The 20,933-nt window shown below is 42.2% G+C and overlaps 1 protein-coding gene across 4 annotated transcripts; it reads left to right on the forward strand.

Moving 5' to 3' along the window:
* Positions 1 to 819: 819 nt before the first annotated feature.
* Positions 820 to 20,544, forward strand: etv1 (ETS variant transcription factor 1). 4 transcript variants are annotated; one of them, XM_026370329.1, is made up of 13 exons: positions 820 to 892; positions 1,118 to 1,228; positions 1,678 to 1,768; positions 2,088 to 2,135; positions 6,412 to 6,465; positions 10,974 to 11,103; positions 12,348 to 12,536; positions 13,711 to 13,958; positions 16,216 to 16,287; positions 16,383 to 16,451; positions 16,559 to 16,728; positions 17,932 to 18,033; positions 18,926 to 20,544. In XM_026370329.1, the coding sequence occupies exons 2-13, from the start codon at positions 1,184 to 1,186 to the stop codon at positions 19,145 to 19,147; spliced, it is 1,440 nt and encodes a 479-aa protein (XP_026226114.1). In that variant the 5' UTR covers positions 820 to 892; positions 1,118 to 1,183; the 3' UTR covers positions 19,148 to 20,544. The 4 variants fall into 4 exon arrangements, with proteins under 4 accessions (XP_026226114.1, XP_026226115.1, XP_026226116.1 ...); XM_026370330.1 differs by having other exon boundaries at positions 16,219 to 16,287; XM_026370331.1 differs by lacking the exons at positions 820 to 892; positions 1,118 to 1,228; positions 1,678 to 1,768; positions 2,088 to 2,135 and adding an exon at positions 2,781 to 2,870.
* The last annotated feature ends 389 nt before the right edge of the window (positions 20,545 to 20,933 follow it).

Genomic DNA, 20,933 nt, shown 5'->3' on the forward strand with positions numbered 1-20,933 from the left:
ATGTTCTGACATCTGTAGATTATATTTTATATTGCTGTGTAAAAACACAAAATGGAAAAATGTCATTAAAGTGCAACTCATCTCATTTTAGATTTAATGAACTGTAACTGAGTACAGTACTTGAGTAAAGTTACTTAATTAATCTAACTTAGAGTCGTCATGTGTGATCTATACTGTAGCTGACTTTCCTCTTTTATTTTAAACAGAGTCCTACCCACCACACACCTACTGAACCTTTACCTCCAGGTTTGGATGATCCCATTTATTTAGTGGCTCAGGAAGTTGTTTAGTTAGTTTTTAGTTAGTTTTTGTTTTTGTTGTCATCAGTTTTGCTCGGTGACCTGTGTTTCACTTCCAGGTCAGTGCCTTGTGCAGATCTTAGCCAGTCTCCACAATGTCTCCTTTACAGGAGAGGAGCGAGCTGCAGCGGGTCCCTCTTCAAACCCGGTTACCATGCACACGAACTGGACCGGGAGAGGACTGAGCAGGGTGTTGTGTGCACACAGAGAGAGAGAGACGCTGTGCAGGTGCAGTTTGCATGAGGAACTTTGAAAGCAGGATAAATGATTGCTGCCGCTTTCTGTCATGAACTAATCCTAAAGTACTAATCTGGAAACATTAGGAGCTTCACACTTCACTGTTGCCGCTGAGTTTCTCTTTATTTACCGCCTGCACTCGTGTGTGATTGACTGCCAGCAATCTGATCCAGTGACAGACATTGACAACCAATAGGAAGCGGAGCGCGGCTTGTCTCCAGGGGAGGAGGCCCCCGAGAGACGATGCCAAGCCGCTAGAAAGCAGCACAGTGAGCGGGGAGAAGCGCAGGCAGCAGCCGGGACCGTGGAGCTCCGCAGCGCGCTGCACGCGGGTGAAAGCGCTGCCAGGTCGCTAGGTAAGAGTTTTAATTCAGGCTTCATCCGTTTGTTCTGTTGAGACAAAACATTTCCGGGCGCGCTCCACTGTTGCTCTGCGCGCTCGTGGTTCGGGCACGAATTACGCAGATGGTCAACTTAACTTTCCAGCGTCTCCGGAGGTGTTGTCGCTAATTCCTGCCTCTAAACATCACATATCCCTCTTTGTGTCTGCTTCATGTCCTTGTGGCTTTTTTCTTTTGAAGGGTGTCCGAACTGGAGACAGGGGACACTCGCAGATTGCTCATCAATTAATCCCACATCGGTGCAGAATGGATGGATTTCACGACCAGCAAGTGCCTTATTGTAACTCCAAAGTGAGTGAACCAGATGATTTGATGCCCTCCACCTCCACACAAACTAAAGAACAAACTTTATCTCTCCCAACATCTTTTGATAGATTTTCCTGTTCCTCTTCTCTAATACTTTGTGTTGGCTCTGATCTCACGCTGCTGCCAAGACTCCCTCTCCCTCAGGGACCATTTAAGTTTCATCTAATCATCAAAGATAAACAGCTAAACAAGTTGCCTTCTGCTTTACTCAGTGTTAAAGGTTATGCACTGTGTTACAGCTTGTTAATTATGTCTGATACGTTCCCTTTGCACGGTTCAGGCTTTAGAAGTGTGTGAGGCATCAGTGAGTGGCTCACCGAGAGTCTTCCATCCCCTCTCCTTCAGCTGCACGTGTGCTGCAGCCATTAACAGAATCACGGCTCCTGCGAGGAGAAAGAAACAATTGATTTGTGCCTTTTTTATTTTTTCTGCAGAAGCTGAGAGAAAAGACAAGGAGCTGTGAGAGGCCGGCGAATAACAGAAAGAGAAAATTCATTAATTCTGACCTGGCTCTGGACACTGAAGGTAGGCAGAGGGCAGAGGGAGAAGTTAATTTCACGGCTCCTAAACATTTAGCAAAATTCAATTGGTTTGTGGCCACCTGTGCTGCTAACTACAGAATCTCAATTACAACACAGCGGCCTGTGATGCTTCTCACAAGCCTCTGTCAGTGGTCAGAGACACAAATTGACTTGTTATTAGCTGCACACGTGCCCACGAGCTCCAGTGGCTCTGACGGCATATGAGCGTGCCATAATGAAGTCAGTTGTTTCTGATGTTGTCTCCTGGGCTTTGACTTAGTTGTTTAACTGCCTTCGACTCTTGTTCTCTGCTTCTCCTCCAGAGCTCTTCCAGGACCTCAGTCAGTTGCAGGAGACGTGGCTGGCAGAAGGTGAGTGTTTTTAAATCTCAAGCAGGAAAAAAAAAGAAAAAGGAGGAGAGATGGGTAAAAATTGATAGGTTGTGAGGGGGGAAAAGAGCTGCCTGGAGTTACATGCCTAGCGTCGCAGTCCAATTAAAAGCCTGTGTGGAAGAGGCACCTTGTGTGTCATGCATACATTAGAGACTGGGAGCGAGGGGTCTTGAGGGAGACCGAGGAGGCTCTACCCAGAGAGTGTCATCACAAATTACCAGGAGAAGGCTCTCCGACGCTCACTGTCTCTTCTGCTTTTGGCAGGAGCTAACGTGCTGCACGCCAGCCGCCACCTCCACCAGAGCTCTGCTGTAGCCTACCAGCTCTCTCTCTCTCTCTCTCTCTCTCTCTCTCTCTCTCTCTCCATCATCTGCTCTCTCCCCTTTCTCTCTCTCTCTCTCTGCGCTCTCTCTCAGTTCACCTCTCTATCTTCTACAGCTGTACCATCACCTTGTCTTCTTCAATTTCATGTCTTGGTGGCAACAAAAAAAAAAAGAATGGATCTATAATTTTTATTTTTATTTTTTTGAATCTCAAACTTCTTTAAAAACAGACTGAATTAGTTTTTTTACTGTAGTTATCCGTTTCTTTGCTTTTTAATCTATTTTTTCTCTAATGGCAAGACTTGCACATTGTGGTCTAACTGAGACGTGATGCTTCAGGATTTAAGTGCGAGTGTTCTCTTTCCACCGTGTCTGCAGCACCGAAGTTTTGGTTAGTGGTGAATATTGTTCATTTGTTTTTGTTTTTATGTGCATTTGTGCATGCTTCGTTTGGTGTCTCGGCTTTTACTTGTATTTGCATCTCACTAAGATGCAACTTACTTTGAATACTGCATGTAATCAGAAATGCAGTATGTGTGTGTGTCAGTGAGAGTGAATGTTGGGTTTCACAGGGAGAAGTAGAACATTTTGAGGGAGATTGCAAGTAGTTTGTGATTTGCTCTGTTACTGTAAAACCAGAAATCCAGACAGAAAGTAAAATCGTACACAATTGCTTGATTTTAACTAGTTATGTGTCATAAATCTGAAAAGTCCTCGAAATGCCAGCGTTTCTGTTGCAAATTGGCACCACTGGTGTAAAACTGTGGTTTTTAACTAGACTGAGTCTTTCCTTTACTACACTGCATCGATACACGTATGCAGTGTAATAAGAAGAGTAAAACTAAATAATTTAGTATTAAAAGTTTGTGCGAATTAATAAAAAAATATTTTTAAATTCAGGTGAAAAATTTGGTGCTTTGTAAAAAAATCACTTTTAATGTGTAAAATTACTGTCGGGATTTTAATTAAGTCCCTTAATTGAAATTTGGTTCATTATAAATTATGAAACGATACAAACCTGTGTTAAAAAATATAAACTTTTCAAATATTTTTCTTTAATTTCTGCAAAACAAGCCAGTTCCTATTGCAATTTTTCCATTTTCTGTTTTTCTGTTACAGAACTGCAGCAAAAAAATTGTTCAACCTGCAGTCAGGGCTCACGCTCAGAGGCTGTATCTCTAGGTGTAAAGTAGAACTCTCAAGTGCACAATATAATGAAATCAGTTTTAATACAGATTTATTAAAACAAATTGAGATTTAATAAAAAAAAACAGTGTGGAAAAGTGTTGAGAGAAATTTGAGCTCACACCATCCGCACAGGTGAAAAAGACTCTCAATCATTTACAGGCTCCATCTATTCTTTAACACGTCTGAAGAAGCTCGCAGTCGATCCAGAGCTTTTAAAAAATGAAAAGTGCGCTTTGAAACAGATATCGGACAAGTTGAGCCGACTCTTAGCAGCAGTTAGATTACGCGGTGGTCCAGCACACACACACCGCAGGGCGTGTAAAAGAATAAGACACGATTTTAATATTTCAGCATCCAAAGTGAGAGAAGAGATGGCGGCGGCTGATAAGAGGTATTACTGTTAAGGATTACAGTTCTGCCTGTCATGGATCAATGTGATGATGTGCACTTGGAGATTGTAGATTTAATGAATGACTTCCTGTCCATTAAGATGAAAAGGAATACCTTCCCATTTCTAAGATTTATTAGTTCAGGTAATTGGAACAAGAGCAGGAATTATGAGAGACCGACTGAATTTCCGACTCTCGAGAGCGAGACATTGAAAGAGTTTGTCAGCTGACAGGCGTGTGCTTGACCCCCCCAAACCACACTCCCTGCTCAGGTTCTCTGGACTCCTTTAAGTAAAAACTCTTCTGTGGACGTTTTGTTTTTACGTATTAGTGGATGTTCACTGATTTCATGGGTAGCGTGAGGTTAGTTTAACCCTCAACCCTCGGCTCACACAGCTGCTGCAGGTGCGACAGTGTCGGGCCTCCTGTTTACAGCCTTTACAACTTCTCCCTTTCCGTCCTCGCTCCTTTTATCCCTTCTGTCCCCTCTCCCTCTCTTTTTTTGTTTTGTTTTGTGAATGGCGGCAGATTTCCAGCTCTGCCGTTCTCCCCAGGAGTTTGTTGCAGGGATCAGCTGGCTCATTCACAGACTGAGGCCGGTGACTCATCCATCCTCTACTTCCTTTTGGACACAGAGACACTGATGCCTTCTTTTTTGTTGTTGTTGTTGTTGTTTTCTTTTTTAATCTCTTCTCTCTTTGTCTCTTTCCAAGTCGCGTTCTCTGAAGTCTCTGAGTTAGTTTGTGTTGTGAGCATGAAACGAGAACTGATGCTGAGTTCCACTCTTGTTTTCCTTGTGTTGGTTTGGCAGATTTGGCTGCTGTGGTTAGAGTACTTAAATAGAGAGGAGAGGGTTTGAGTAGGATTTATTTAGTAAGGACCTTCCTTTATATCTATTCTTGTTACGATATTACTAAACCATTTATATTTATACCTTTTACATTAGGGCATAGAAATGGACTAATACAGAACAGGAGCCATATTTGTTTTTCAATTCAAACAAATCAACCTGGTTAAAATAAAAATTGCTTTAAAAAGTGGGTTAATGCTGCTAAACTGCAGCAGATCGTTGACTTTTGTTTGCTGCTCTCTTCATCTGCTTAACATTGTTAGAAAATATGGAGCAATTTCACCTTTTTTTCTCTTGATCTGTTGATTGTTTACTCTCCTCAATTCACACCTCTGGCAAAGAAAATAAAAAAACATCCCCGATCATATCAAGAGTGACAAAAATGGAAAATCAGTATTTTTTTGAAGATCTCAATACATGTCGAGACACGTTACTGATACTGCGATAATGAGGATCCATCTCATTGTGTGTATAAATAGACGTGATAATGACACATTTAAATTTCCTTTTGCCAGAGAGAGTTGAACTTAAGGGACACGGAGAACTGTCTCGGGCTGTGGATGTAAAAGTGTGATATAAACATATACATGTCTAATCTGAGCCGCAGCGGAGCAGGCTTCATTATTTTAGCATTAGTCTGAGTGCAGGGGCGTTTGAAGCACAGGTGAAGCGTTGGAAGGTTTGGAACAGACCTAACTCGGTAGGTACAGGTGGATTCACCAGTAGGGAAGAAGCCAATTAGATACTGTTAACAATGGGTGTTTGGCTGCTGGCAAGGACTGAGAGCCGAGGCTGCGGAGCAGTCAATGGACAAGGCGACCTCAGGAAGTGAAATCAGGAGATAGACGGTCACATAAAGCTAAATAGCAGCTCCATGCAGACTAATTCTTTAGTATTTAATGAATTATCACTGTTACTTTTAACATTTTGTTGTGTTTTCTTGCTTTTTTTCTTTTGTTGGTTCATAAATGTACGATTTTGTTAAAACAAGCAATAGAATGTGGATGTGATAAAGTAAAAAAAAAATTATATTTATACAGAAAAATAACTGTGATTTTATTTATTTTCATGATATTTGAAGCCAACAGGTATCAGAAACTTATCAAATGGAAAATGATCTGCTGGGTTGTGTTTGAATTGCTCCTAAATAGAACCTCTGCGTTAAAGCACAATTATGTATTTTTAAAATAGGTGAAATAAAAAAAATAGTTTGTTAAAAAAATATTCAGATAAAACTAAAATAAAATAGAAATGTCTGTCATGATCGTGTCACAATAAAAATACAAACAACAATCTCCCAAAATAAACCAACCAATCGTTTCCCAGATTAGCTGTTCAACATATTTTTCACAGTTGTGTTCTGTAACCAACAGCAGGAGCAAACGATGCTGGGATAGGCCAAGATAGAGTCCCAGGAGAGGAGAGAGCTGTGATCAATGCTGCGTTGTCCATCAACATCACAAACAATCATTCCCTTTCTTCTTCTTCTCTGCTTGTGTCTTTAGCTCAAGTTCCCGACAATGACGAGCAGTTTGTTCCAGACTTCCAGACTGAAAACTGTGAGTAAGAGCCCACGTTGCTTTCTCTCGGTGCCTCTGTGTGTGTGTGTGTGTGTTCGTGCATGTGCTGCTGCTGCTCGTGTTTGTGTGTGTTTTTCACTTATCTCCACTGGTGTGTTTGTACTTTGGGAGAGTGCACGTGGCGCCGTGTGTTTTTCTCTCAGTACCCTCACCTTTGCTCGCACAAGTGCTGTCTGGAGAGCTGCAGCAGTCGTGCGGGTCTTACAGACAGGTGCACGGGTGGGTGGGGGTTTATCTCTCTATCTGTTTCTGCCTTCCCTCTGTTGCTCACAAACCTCTCACCACCACTGAGATATTATTGCACTGTGACTTATTTGCATAAGGAGACATCAAAATATTGTGGCTGTTGTTTTTAGGGGGTTGAAGTGATATTTTTAACTGCTGTCAGCTGATGGCTGGTTTTGAATTTGTTTTAATTTAAAAAACGCTCTTCTGTGACCGGTGCAAACCCTCCAGTGTGGTTAGATTGACTAAATCAGGCAGTATAATATTAGTTACAACTACATTTATCCTTTTCAGCTGTAGGATTTCTGGCCTTGTTTTATTTTATTTTTTTTATTTGAATACTCCCTATTAGTTGAGCTGATTTCATATCACAGTTCTTTGTATGCAGTAGCTGGTTGTACTTCACCTGTTTGTGCGCGGTGACTGGTGACTTGGCACCGTCCACTTCTGGAGGAAGTAGTGCCAAGGTGGGGACAGAAATGGAGTGAGTGGTGCTCAGTGGGACCCAGAGCGAGCACATGTCTTTTAGATGAGCCAAAACACCCATGGAACTGTGAGAAAAAGACACGAGACTGCTTGACCACACCCTGTGTCTTCCCAATGTCCTCAACGCCCTTTAACCTGGAAACAAAGTTGAACAAAACACACAAGTCAGGATTCTTTGAGACAAGGAGACCGGGTCACCTGAGTGTCAGAGTAGATCGTAAGCTCGTAGGGGTCGCCGATACCGTTTGGGTAAGATTCAGCAGGCATGTCTCTGGCACCAGACTAGATCACAGACCTTTTAACGCCATGTGAGCCAGAACACAGACCCTCAAGCAGGTTCCTGTTGGTTGTGTAGATTAAAAACCAGAGGGGGCTTTAATGGTTTCTCTCTGTGTACACAATGACAAGATGAGCATCATCTTCAGTTGTAACTGCGTAAGACACAGTCGTCCTTCTCATTTGTCCCCTTTAAATACTGTGCTCCACCCACTTCTCTCCATTCATCAGACTTGATTTTGTATTGTTCAGAACACAGTGAACCCAGCAGCTGCACGGCAGCCCGTTTCTGTAAACCCAACCACAAAGATGGAGGAGCGTTGTGGTGAACAGCAGAGAAGGTCACAGAGACTGTCCCGTTGTCCTTCAGAGGTAGCCAGGGTGGGTGGCCGTGGTGGCAGGAGACTGCTGACCATCTGAATTGTCCTGTTGGCAAACCCGCAGCAGACTGGAGAGGCACTAACAGATGGCAGGAGGGTGAGGGCACCATGGTTGGGCGCTCGAGCAGGCATCCCAGCCGGCACCTCTCCCATATGGGTTTCACCGAGTCGAGAGATGGTGGGATGGATAAGCACAGATGAAGATGCAGAAAGCGATAGGTAGAAGAAGAGAGTGAATGACAGGTGGAAGAAATACAGGTTACGTAGTAAATGTTACTGTAACTACGCAACTTTGATCTGATTTTAAGGCCAGTAACATGCCGCTACTACTGCTTATGTCCAAAACCGACTTAAAACACTGTACTAGTGCACTAATGAGTGTTTATGAACCCGTTTGTTAAAGAAATCTATCACATGTACATTAAACTCTGATTAATCAGGTCTACAACAAATTGAATGCTAAAAATGTCGGATTAGCCAAAAAGTCATTTCTCATTATTGCTAGTTGTTAACATCAGATAAAAAAAAACACCTCATGTAGCAAAGACATGATTTTATTTTAGTAATAATAATAATAATAATAATAATAATAATAATAATAATCTGGCAGGTGATTTTATATGAATGATTTCATCATTTATTTAACTACAGAAATAAGTTTTGTGTGATACCAATTAGCCTCTCAATGGCTGTTTTTTTTATCTGTCTTTAGTTGCAGCTCTTTTGATTTTTGTTTCACAAATTTATTTTAAACTGACTATTGTGCATCTGCTTCATTGACATCAGCAGCAGCAGAGGGGGCAACAAAGAAAGACAAGCATGTGTTAAGGCGTACCGTGAATTGGATTTAAAATAGAAAATTCTTTCCCCATAAGTGTTGTTTTATATTTTCATGGCCTCAAATTTATCACCTCTCGAGAAACAATGGCAGTTCTCCTCCACGTCGATTTTGCACTCCATCCATGCAGCACGGAAGCAGCATGTGAGCGGCCTCGAAGCAAAAGTGTCCTCGGGCTGAAGGAGGAGAAAGAGAATTTTCTTTGTTTCAAACTCCAACACAGATGCTTACCATTAGCATAACTTAGCAGGGAACGAAGGAGTAGAGGAGGTGTAAAATGAGGCCACACGTTACCAACAGATCTGTGCCTCCATCATTTAACAGCAAAGGCGAGCACCTACAGTAGGTGAAAATGGAATAGAAGGTTTTTCGCTGTTGCCAAAAGACCTGTATTTTTTTATGAATGGACTGGAGAAATATCTGCCAAACGTAGGCTCTGATTCTGCCAAAATACACAGTTCGTACCTGAGAGTACACAACGTTTGGGGCCAAGACTTCTTTGATAATGTACTGAAAGGATTGGCAGGGAAGGAGCTGCTAAAATGAAATCATGAACACTTAATGTCTGCTGTCTTGTGTGCCATTGTTTACTCCGTTTAAGACACAGGGTGATATTGAACCTGTACAAAACGAACAGGAGAAAATAACTGAATGTTTGAAAGAAAAAAACAAAAACATTTGCATTCAGAATAGAGCCAGTAATTGTCCTAAGTGCTTCTTCTTTTAAACACCCTACCATCACGGTTAATCAATATGTAGATAATGAGAGCAATCAAGCAGTGATGGGCATGACATTCTGGACTAAAAAGGAAGTCTCTGTTTTAGTCAGAGACAATGCCCTTGCTATTGATTTGTGTACCTTGGCACCCCACTGACTAAATCTATTGTGACATTTCCATATCTAATTTAAGGCCCCGTGCTGCAGCTCACATGATGCTACTGTTAATAGCTGATGTGTGTGTGTGTGGTGATTTTCTAGTCAGCGCTCTTCTGTACATTTTGTTTTTTAAATTGACTGAACCTCAAGTTGATGTGGATTTAATTTTAAATTCAGCTGCAAACCAGACGTCATGATTTTCCTCATCATGTTGTAGTGATGTTCTCAACACGCCGAACTAAGGTATTGTTTTGACTCTGGAGGCTTTTTCCACACCAGCGTCGTCAAAGGTCTCCCCTCAGGAAGTGTCTCTTTGACCTCCGATCGATGACCTGGAAAGGTTAGGCCCCCACGAGGGCTGCGAACAACCCCTGAGTTTTCTCGTGCAGGCCCGTGTGGCCCGTCCCCCGGGGGCTCAGCTGTGCGTCAGATGGGGTGTTGGCAGATCGACCCCTGCTCATACGGCAGCTGTCAGTGAGAAAACTCCTCAAAACATCCTCCTTTTCTCAGGTCCTTCAGTTCCTTCTTGACTGTGGGTCAAAGAAAAATAATCCCAAACCTTAGATTTGGGTTTTTGGATCATCAGCATTTAAATATTTGTGCTTTAGTTGGAGCAGGCGTTAACGGATTTCCTTTCTCCATTCATGACTTCTTTGTTTTTAAAGCTGCAAAAGGTCATCTCTCAGCCTGAAACACCAGACCCCTGTTTGATAGAGCACTGTGGGATGGTCACAGCGCTGCTTTGTGTGCACTCGCGGTGAGACTGCGATTGTCGAGGCAACCCAAGCCTGACTTCATTCTGACTAACTGGGTTTTCGTCAGAAGAGCAGCCAATTGGATTAGTGTTGATCATGACTCTAGATGATGGGATGTTAATCAGGACTGATCAGGCACTTAACAGCCTCTCAGATGCACCGGGCTCACTGCGGGGCCATAGGTAGAGAGCGCAGGCCCCCCTTTAGATCAATGAGCCCTGTTGCTGTCGTCTGGAACGTATTGACAGCCAGCTGAAAGCAGATAAGGCATTTACAGGAGCTCGCCGCACACCCAGGTTTATGGTTGTCATATTTCACTAACAGAGTCCCCATCAGGAAAAAGACTGAACAAATGAGATTTGAAGTGAGTCATTTGTGTAAGTGATGGCCTGAGATGTCAAATCCTTTTGGTGGAGCAAGTCTTTTAACTTTAATATATCCATCATGACTTCTCTTAATCAGCGACGGCCAAGTTCATTCACTGGCTTCTGTAAGTCAGTACAGCTGTTTTTATTCTGAAGAACGCTGCTGCTTGTAGTACACGCTGTTATAGAGAAGAGTTTCCTTAAACAGAGTTTATTTTCAGATTTTATATATATCACATATCTGAATGAGCTTTCTTTTCCATTTCTCTTCCTCTCTTGGTGCAGTGGCTTTCCACGGACTGCAGCTGAAGATCAAGAGGGAGCTGCACAGCCCGTGTTCAGAGCTGAGCTCCAACTGTAGTCAGGAACGGCCCTTCAAACTCCAGTATGGAGAGAAGTGCCCGTACAACGTCAGGTGGGCACCACGAAACACCAGCTGAACACCTAACATATGTTTCAGAAGCAGCTAAATTATGAAGTCAGAAGATCAGATACTGTTAATTTGCTCTACGTTCTTCTTGTAACCAGCAGAAGAAACAACTAGTACAGAGATCTGTTGTGAAATGATGAGGTGAAATGCTGAATAGTTATAAGACAACATTTTATACTGCTGTGACCGAGCGTGAGTTTATTTTAGGCGTCTAGAATAATGAATGGTAAATGTTCTCTATCGCCTTTCAATCGATGTAAATCACTTTTCAATTGTTCATCTCAACATATTATTATATATATCATATTTTTATTTATCTGAAAATGACTTTGCCGAACATTTTAAATTAGGTAAAAGTAAGTGAATGCATCTTTTAATTAAATCCGAAGCACCTTGTGACAAGTTCTGTCATGTTGTGTGATTTCTTTTTGTTTACTTCAGATGAGGGGTCTGTGGGAACCGAGTGTTGCTTAGTTACACTCGCTGTTGAAATGATTAGATTTTTTTAATGCATGACATTCCTTCTGCTTGCATGCTTGTGTAATGACCTTGTATGCGGAGAGCTATCTTAAAACTGTGGTGAATCATATGTGTGATTCATTCGCCCGCCTGGTGGTATCAGCTCAGATGTATAGAGGGGACAAAAAAGGAATTTGGCAGGACTTGCTCTACAACACATGCTCCACAGTGTATGGCAAGAGGTGATGTGTCATTGGTAAATTTATTCTCTGACTCAATTTAACACATCTGGGCAAAAGTCTGATATGAATATTCCAAAAATTATACTGGTGGTGGATTGGTAGAGGGAAGACAGCACATTTGTGAACCAAACTCCATTTAAAAAAATAGAAATTTAAGTTTGAGCTTGAAAAGGTTTAACTTTGTGGAAATCTGTATTTAATTAGTTATTTTACAAATTCAGACATGGTACATAGGTAAAGTAACATTACATGAGTCTTTATTTCTTGAAAATCCCTTTTTGTTTCTAATTTGTTTCTAAATATATCTGTTTCTTTAGCATCTTCTAAATTTGAGCAGGATCTAGGTGAGCTCACTAATGTAGGATCTGGATTTACTGTTTCCTTTGAGAAAGAAAATCTGAAAAATCAGAAACTGGATAAATTGAAACTCCTTAAAACAAAAATGTAAGATCAACATAACCAGGGGGAATAAATCCCAAACCCTGCAAGCATCAAGTCCCTGTTTGACCCCTTCTTTCTTTTCCTTAGTGCCTATGAGCAGAAGCAGCCTGCAGGAATGAAGCCCTCCAGCCCAGTGACGCCCCCCTGTAGCACCCCCGTGTCCCCACTCCATCATGCCTCACCCACGGCGGCCCCAACGCCCAAACCAGACAGGACCTACGTCCACATACCGCCCTCGCAGCCGCTCCCTGATAATGCCTACTCTATGGACCACAGGTACTGCAGCCTGCAGCCGGGCACATTTACATCATATTTACATGTGGCGGTTTCACTGAGAACAGATTAGAATAAGGTCACAGCAGCAGATGCACATCAGAGTTTTAGTTACAGTAGCTGAGTGGATCCTCAGTGGTTTCTAGTAACATATTATTTTACTATAAAATTACAAAGACAAGTATAAATGTATTGAAAACTACAGTAACACACAGTATTCTCTCCTAGCCCTTTTTTACCTGTGACCCCATAAAATCCACTCATGTCTACATGTGATCCATCACCACAGGTTGTACATAGTGTATCTCTTATTATCTGCTATTACCAGATCAAATCCTGAATGTTGGGTTGAAGAGGTGAAATTATTATCCTGTAACTCACAAGATGAAAACAAGTTTACAGGAAGGCCTGAAAGCCTAGTTGGCCTTTGATGTAGCACCAATGCTCAAAGTATGTTTTCTGTTTTTCATGTTCTGTTAATCATTTATCTTTCAACCGCTCAGAGGGTCCTCGTCCCCAGACGGGCTCTGTGGTTCAGTGTATAGTGCTTATTTAGTTTTTTTAGCAGAAGCATTTTAGCTTGAAAAACACAGTAGCAAAGTTTTCTCATTTTATCTTGACCTCAGCTGAAAAGTGTGTTTTCGCTTCACCTCCTGAAACCACTGAGCTTATTTCCACCTCCTCAAGTTAACTTCCAAAATCATACATGACAACAAAATGCTTAGAGAAATTAGCAAGACGGCTCACATGTTCAGAAGTTCTTTATGTTTGAATCAATTTATTCATAGTTATGTTTCTTAATTAATTAATTAATTAATCAATTAGTTGGTCCACATAAAAATAGCAACAGCTTAATCATGATGCCACACACTTTCTTCTCTCTGATTTACATCACAGAAAAAAAAGAAATTATTTTTGTTTTTGACAAATAAGCAATTTGAAAATATCAGGAAATTGTGATGAGTGTTTTCTGGTGTTTTATTTCAGACCTAAAATATTTGAGAACATTAGCTGTAGTCTTGCTTTCGAGCACCTCTCTCTTCTTTAATTCATTCTTATAAGTCGTAATTGAGTCACATAACTTCAACTTTAACCTAGTGTTAACGTATTCCTAACATTTATGGCTCTTTCTGTGTGTCTGGCACTAATGAATTCACTGATTTTGTTTCCTCGTCAGGTTTCGACGTCAGCTCTCCGAGCCTTGCCACTCGTTTCCGTCCCCACCGACGATGGCTCGGGACGGCCGGCCCATCTACCACAGGCAGATGTCAGAGCCCAACATCCCCTTCCCTCCTCAAGGATTCAAACAGGAGTTCCCAGACCCGCTGTTCGAACACCCAGCTATGATGGGGGCGCCTCTACCCCACACATATCCCGGCACCATGATGATAAAGCAGGAGCCGAGGGACTTCACTTACGACTCAGGTGAGAGGACGAAACGCTGGTTTTGTGTGTTGTTGTTGTTGTTTTGTTTTTTTACATTAACCTGCTCTTGTATGTGAAGGAGCTAAGAATCAAAATCAGCTGCCAGAGCGTTATCATTTCAGGAATGGGAGAAAACACATGTGAACAGGGGGCGGCGTTTATTGAGTTTGCCCATTATTAGGGCAGGGGATCTGGTTGAACCGGGTGTCTGCACCGGTCACCATTTCCTGTGGTGAACTAATAGAAAGGAGGGGGTGGCTACGCCTGGTCACAATCCAAAATCCGCCCTCCCACGCTTGTCCGCTCCTTTTAGCTTTAGGGACCTAATCATGAGCCTGCGGCCTCTGCAGAGCTACATCAGGACATGAATGAACACTGGACTGCTGAGTTCATTCACAAGAAGGGACAGAGAGGACCCAGGAGAGGCAGAGCTGGAGGAGCATCTGTGCGACCAGTCAGGGAGAAAAGTAACTCTTCCTCGAAAAACCACAGTGGGGTTCTTTTCAGCCTCGTCTCTCTCTTTGTTTCATTAGACGTTCTTGTTTTCCTAACAGCAGCTTGGCAGTTTTTGTCATGGAAAAGCCAGGAAACTGTCATTTTTGGTGTTTTTCTCACTTTCCAGTAGCAAGTTTACTTTGCCATTGATGTGTTCACCAAGTTTCACAAAGCCTCGTGGCTTCTAAATACTAATTAACACCACTGGATAATTTCGGAAAATAACGACTTCGGTGCAAAAACATCCCATTTCTTAACAAACTCTGGAGCTCTCTGTAGCTACCAGGTTGTAGCCCATTAGCAGCAGTACGTGTCAAGAACTGCAACTAACATCTGAATCTGTCATTTACTCTATTTTATATTCAACATTTTGTCTAAATTGTACTTTTTGTCAGTCTAAAAACAAAACATATTTCATTTATTATCACGCAAAACTGAGAAAATCTGCAAATTCACACAGTAAGAAGCTGGAACCTCCACAGTTAATTAATGATCAGAGTTGTGTTGGAGTCATTTTCACAATGAATCTAAATATTAACTATCCGTTTGAAATGTTTTAGAGCAATTTAGATGTGCATGTCTAATAAATGAGAGTAATAGTTATTACTCGTCATTACTAGAACACTGTAAAAGTGCACTAAGTAAAAGAAGAAGATATGAAAATAAACATATTTTAGTTTATTCTTAAAGAACAGTGTCATGTCCACTACAGTACTGTACTGTGTATCCATGATGGAGCATAGGAGTGGATTTATTAGCAGTCACAGTGGAGCATCTTGACTGAAGCAGGCCTGTTGGAAAGGATGGGAGGGGAGTTGGTAATTTCATTAGCAGCTATTTCCTCTACAAGCCCATTACTTTGATGAAGTTCAGAGAAATGTTTATGGGCCTAAATGAAGGGCCTCGGTCTGTTTATTGAACATTCACTTTGTAACCTGTTTGGCCGTTTTTGATCACAAGCCATCGATGTGATGTCTGCGCACATACAGTAAATGGACGAGTCGATCTGGACTGTTGAATACGGCCTTTTGTGCAGTAGTGCATGCAGTTTTTAGAGATTTATGTGATAAGACATTAGTATTTAAATGATCCTAATCATCCTATATGTTACAACATGTTTTATTTAATTTGTATAAAAGAATAATTCATGAAGAGCAGTAAATATTTCAGCAAAATACTAATTGAACCCAGCTGGACACTGGACACGCAGTATAGAACTTGGTCTCAGGAAGATAAACAAACAACCGTACAACGTTTGATTGATGGTTCATCTGATCCACATCAAACCAGTGAGAACAGAAATCTGTTGTGTGGAATAACCAAAAAAAATAGCTTTAGATTTGCCTTTTATATAAAACCGCCACAACTTTGTATGTTGTGCTCAGCTAAGAAAAATCTAAACCAACACCTTCAGGTTCATTTAGTTTTGATCTGAGAAAGTGTATAGAAGCATCATCTGGAGCCCTCGCGTTATGAAAAAATAAACTTACATCATGTCAGCTTGTGTTTTCACGCGAGCGCTGGGTTTTATTCGGTAGTAAATCTTCCTCTGAGTGGAGCGAGTATTAGCGGTGTGATATAGTGAGCTCGCCTGTGGCTGGGAGCCATCACGATGCCGGTGCTGGAGGGCATATTCTTTAATCAGAGCCACTGGTGCATTGAGTGAACAGGCTTTGACTGCTCTCAGATAACTGAGATAGTGTTCTTAATGCTGCCTTCAGGCCCTTTAACACCCACTCTCCCATTCTTGCCTGGCTTTCAGCAGAAGTGCCTAGCTGCCATTCTGTCTACTTACGGCAAGACGGCTATCTGGCTCACACTAACAGGACTGAAGGTACAAAGATGACACGAGTGAATGTTGGGATGGTGCACTTTGGGTTTTTGCTGACTGTTACATTAAAAGCTCCTTTTTTAAATCTCGTTTTCCAGGTTGTATGTTTGACAAAGTGGCGAGGCATTTTTATGATGATACCTGCGTGGTGCCTGAAAAGGTCGAAGGTGAGTCCTCACCTGACGGAGCTGAATGCTTTTTTTAATACTGCATTGGAAAGTACATGATGAGCAGTTACAGTTTGTGGTAAAACAGGCTGTTCTGTGTCCTGCAGGTGACATCAAACAAGAGTCAGGCTTGTACCGGGAGGGCCCGTCGTACCAACGCAGAGGCTCGCTGCAGCTCTGGCAGTTCCTGGTTGCCCTGCTGGACGACCCGTCCAACTCCCACTTCATCGCCTGGACCGGCCGCGGCATGGAGTTTAAACTCATTGAGCCAGAGGAGGTGAGACACTGAAACTTTTCTACGTATGTTTACTGTATAATCTTGAATCCTAAAGGACATGGCTTTACTGAGTTAATGAATCCTTGAGTGTCAATAAGACAGTCTTTGGTGTCATCAATTATGATAATCAATTAAATCACTGTTCCATAGGAGAATGTCAAACATTCACAGATTTAGCTTATCATGAAGCTCTATTGTCCTCGTTAGTCCTACACTAGATCTCTGTAAATTAAACACATCAACTTGGACCGGGGAGCTTCAGAGAATCTGTCAACCAGAGAAACTCGTTATGTTCTTTGCTGTTGATGTTGTCAGACCTGGATTTGCCAGAATAGTTTATTTTTATTTATCTTGCACTCAGCCACATCCAACCAACTTCCCCTCATGGTCGGCACCTGCTAAATATTTCACAGGATATTTTCCTAAAACTATAACCTGTGTTGACGGTTGGGCCTTTGGAAGTGGAAACAGAGGCTGGGCTGTGCGAGCCCACATCACACACAGTGGGGCTCAGTCGCTGTTGCTCACTGTTGGAGGACGGAGGAGAATGCAGGGTGCAGGCGGGGGATGGGACTGTAGAAGCTAGAGGAGATAGAAGGGTACCTGGCAGCAGTCCACGCAGCTCCACGGTGTCTGAAGGCACAGGCCAGCTGCAGCTAACAGGGGGGCCCATTCATGCCATCAGGTGACCAAACGCACTCACTTTGGGACGCCACAGATAAACGCTAGCTAGCAGCTTCTGCCTTTTCACCAGGCAGGTGTAACATATCAATGGCTTTGAGAAATAAAAATGATGCAATTCTTGGGTGGTTTCGATGAAAGGATTGTGGAAAGAGGGAGACGAGAAGGGTACGAGAGCGAAAGTGAGAACCTGAGTCGAAACAGCAAAAGGGAAGCTGCAGCGAGCACCGATTGGGCTGCGGGTTTGGACTGCTGCGAGGCCGGGTGGTGGGTGGTCGGGTAGACAGGTGCTGCAACATCTGCTGCCTCCTCCGCTGGGTGTGTGACAAGCTCCTAATGAACACATCCCTGGTCACGTCTGCTCAGGCTGGACGCACCCTAATTACTGTTATTAGGAAAATATGGATTAATAAGTTTGCTTAACATTTCAGCTGCCGCAGCGTTGTTGTCAGGAAACCAGGTCGAGCGTGTGTTCGTGTTGATGTTTACTGACTTTGTCTTGTTTATCTGTGTGTGTCAAAGGTGGCTCGACGATGGGGGATACAGAAGAATCGACCGGCAATGAATTACGACAAGCTCAGCCGATCGCTGCGTTACTACTACGAGAAGGGAATCATGCAAAAGGTAAAATAAATAAATATACAGAGAATATAAAACAACAATAAAACAAAAGCAAAAGCTTTCTGTGCAGCTTTGGAAGAACTCTTATATACAGTGTAATTATTAGAAAAGTATTCCACCATCTTGTCTCTGACTAACTTAAACAGCCTGATTGATGCCACTTGTGTTCAATTAGGATCATGCGCTAACGCTCCTCCCACAGGTAGCTTATATAAGGAGGAGGAGGAGCTCCAACGTGCTTTACCTGGGCAACAAAAAGGGAAACTGGAACCTTGTTCATGAATAGTTTATGGTAGTTTAAAGATAACGGAGGGTTAGTATATGAAATATGAGTAAATGTTTCACCACCATCTACAATTAGTTTACATTTTCCCAGCTGTGAGCAGCTTCAAGTCTTTGGTGCATTCAGTCAATCAAAGTTTATTTACATGGAGGTTAGTGCAACAGGAAGTGCTCCACAAATGATAAGATAGTGGAAATGTAAACAGAAAAACAATGAGATTAATGAAGTCGATGGATAAAAATGATGACAGATAATTAAACCAATAAAAAGAATCGACAACACACTCTGAAATAAATTATTATTAAATATAAATGAATACATTATTTCCAGTGTGAGCATTAGTGAGTAGGGAAGATGATTCAGTTCAATGTTACGGGCTGGAGCCATAAGAATGACACAGTTTAGGCAACAATCAGGTCACATCTGCTTTTCGAGTTTGATTAAAAATATTTGTGTAACCAAAGTCCAACAAGTGTAAAAGACAGGGGTCAGGGGTCAACTGTGTGCTTCACCACACAAATCGTTTTGAGTTAGTTCTCCCTCTTGTATTGTTAGAAGCTGATGTAACCGAAGTTTCCCGCCCATTTACCTTCTCGCCTCTCTCTCCTCCAGGTGGCCGGAGAGAGATACGTCTACAAGTTCGTGTGCGACCCCGAGGCCTTGTTCTCCATGGCGTTTCCCGACAATCAGCGGCCGGTGCTGAAGACGGACATGGAGCGGCAAATAAACGAGGAGGACACAGTGCCGCTGTCACACTTTGACGAAAACATGGCCTACGTACAGGAGGGGCCCTACTGCCAGCCGCACCCCTACAGCGAGGGCTACGTTTATTAACGTCAGGCCCACAGCCGCACACACTGTCTCAAACACACACACACACACACACACACCTCCACTCTGCTCTCTTTCCCCACCTCCTCCTCTGTCCGTGCACCTGAGACTGTCATGTCCTCTAATTCACAGTCGCTCCGGGACTAAGACTGAACACACACACACACACACACACACACACACACACACACACACACACACACACACACACACACATATGCAGCGGAGCTCTTCTCTCTGTGTCCCACATAAAACACACACGTCCTCTTTTTGCTCTTGTCTTTCTGACATCCAAGCCGCACAGCAGGATGGAGAGTGCACTTTATGGACAGGAGTTGCCAGGGGTTAGCTATGTGGTTGGCTTTTTACAGCAGTTTATGTTTGTACATTATTGTGGGAATCATTCAGTTTTTTTGTTTTTGTATGATTTCGAGCATGTGGCGTCCTGGCAAAACAGAACTCAGCGGCTTAAACGTGGTCACCCAAGGACAGAAAGTCTCCACACACACATGCAGCCAGTCGAAGGATGATCACATTTGATCCACTGTCCTTTAGTTCGCCCTCAAACGGCCTCCATGTAGTTTCATGTTCATTTAAGTGAATACTGGCGACGTATTGTACCAATACTTAATGGTGAAGTGACATGAAAAAGTAATGTGATAATAAAAGAGACATTCAGCCACGGTCAGCGACAGCGGCCTCGCCACCAGTTCCAACACAGCACCTGTTTGTCAACGATCTCTGCCCCTGTAGATCTCATCTCGTAGGTGTTTGTGCTGTAACAACATCAACTCCAATGGATCATTCTGTCAACGGCCAAAAACCTCGTGGCTTAGCGAAGATGAGACGCCGGCACACACGGATGCACTCGAATTGTCCTGAAGAAATGTTTTGATGAACTTCTCTTGTCGTCATCATATGTGAACGGCCTGTGTTTAGGATAATCAATACAGCTGCGGGCTGCTGTAAAGTAACTCATTCACTGTAAACAGCAGTTTTCTTTGTGTTCTGAACTACATCAGTCACTCATTTGTCATTCAGGTGTTCGGTTTTTTCAATGAGTAACAGATGAAAGTGTATGTACAGTTAAAGTGGATACAGCAATCAGCACATTGAGGATCATGTTTGCGTCCCTGAATAAAAAGACAAGTTATTTAATTGGCTTAAACAATAAAAAGGTAAAAAGATCAAACATAAAATAAACATTTCTCTGATTTTTCTTTTCTGTTCTGTATATTTTGCTTTAAAATGCTTTTTTGGTTAAAAGAAAAGGTATAAAAAAGATGAAGAATTTTATAATGTGATGAAAAAATTCATGTCCTAATGAAAATAGTGTTTCATTGTATAATCAGATAAATGCACCTTTGTTGCTGCTTCAAACTGTAAGTGTATTTTCTAGTCTCGACATAAAAAAGAAAAGAAGCGCGGCAGCTATCGCCTGCTATTCTCTACTTTCTTTCTTTTTCTTTGTTTTGACTTTGTTTTTGTTCAACCTGAGCATTAAAAGAAGAATTTGGACTGTCTGCGTTTGGATCTCGAGGGCGACTCGTCTCTGGGCAACATCAAAAGTTCTGTAATGAAATCTGAAAAACATTCTGTGCATATGATAGAAAAAGCAATTTAGCGGTGATTTTAACAGCATTCATCACTTTGCTCTTGACAGAAAGGATGAGTTATAGGTCATACATTTACATACTGGAAGTGGAAAAACAACAGCAAAGCAAATATGTGCGTAAAGACTAATAGATTATGGACTCTTGTCAATTTCCAGGTAGGAGTGAAAGCTCCC

The sequence above is a fragment of the Anabas testudineus genome, chromosome 16, assembly GCF_900324465.2.
Source record: "Anabas testudineus chromosome 16, fAnaTes1.2, whole genome shotgun sequence".
NCBI lineage: Eukaryota > Metazoa > Chordata > Actinopteri > Anabantiformes > Anabantidae > Anabas > Anabas testudineus.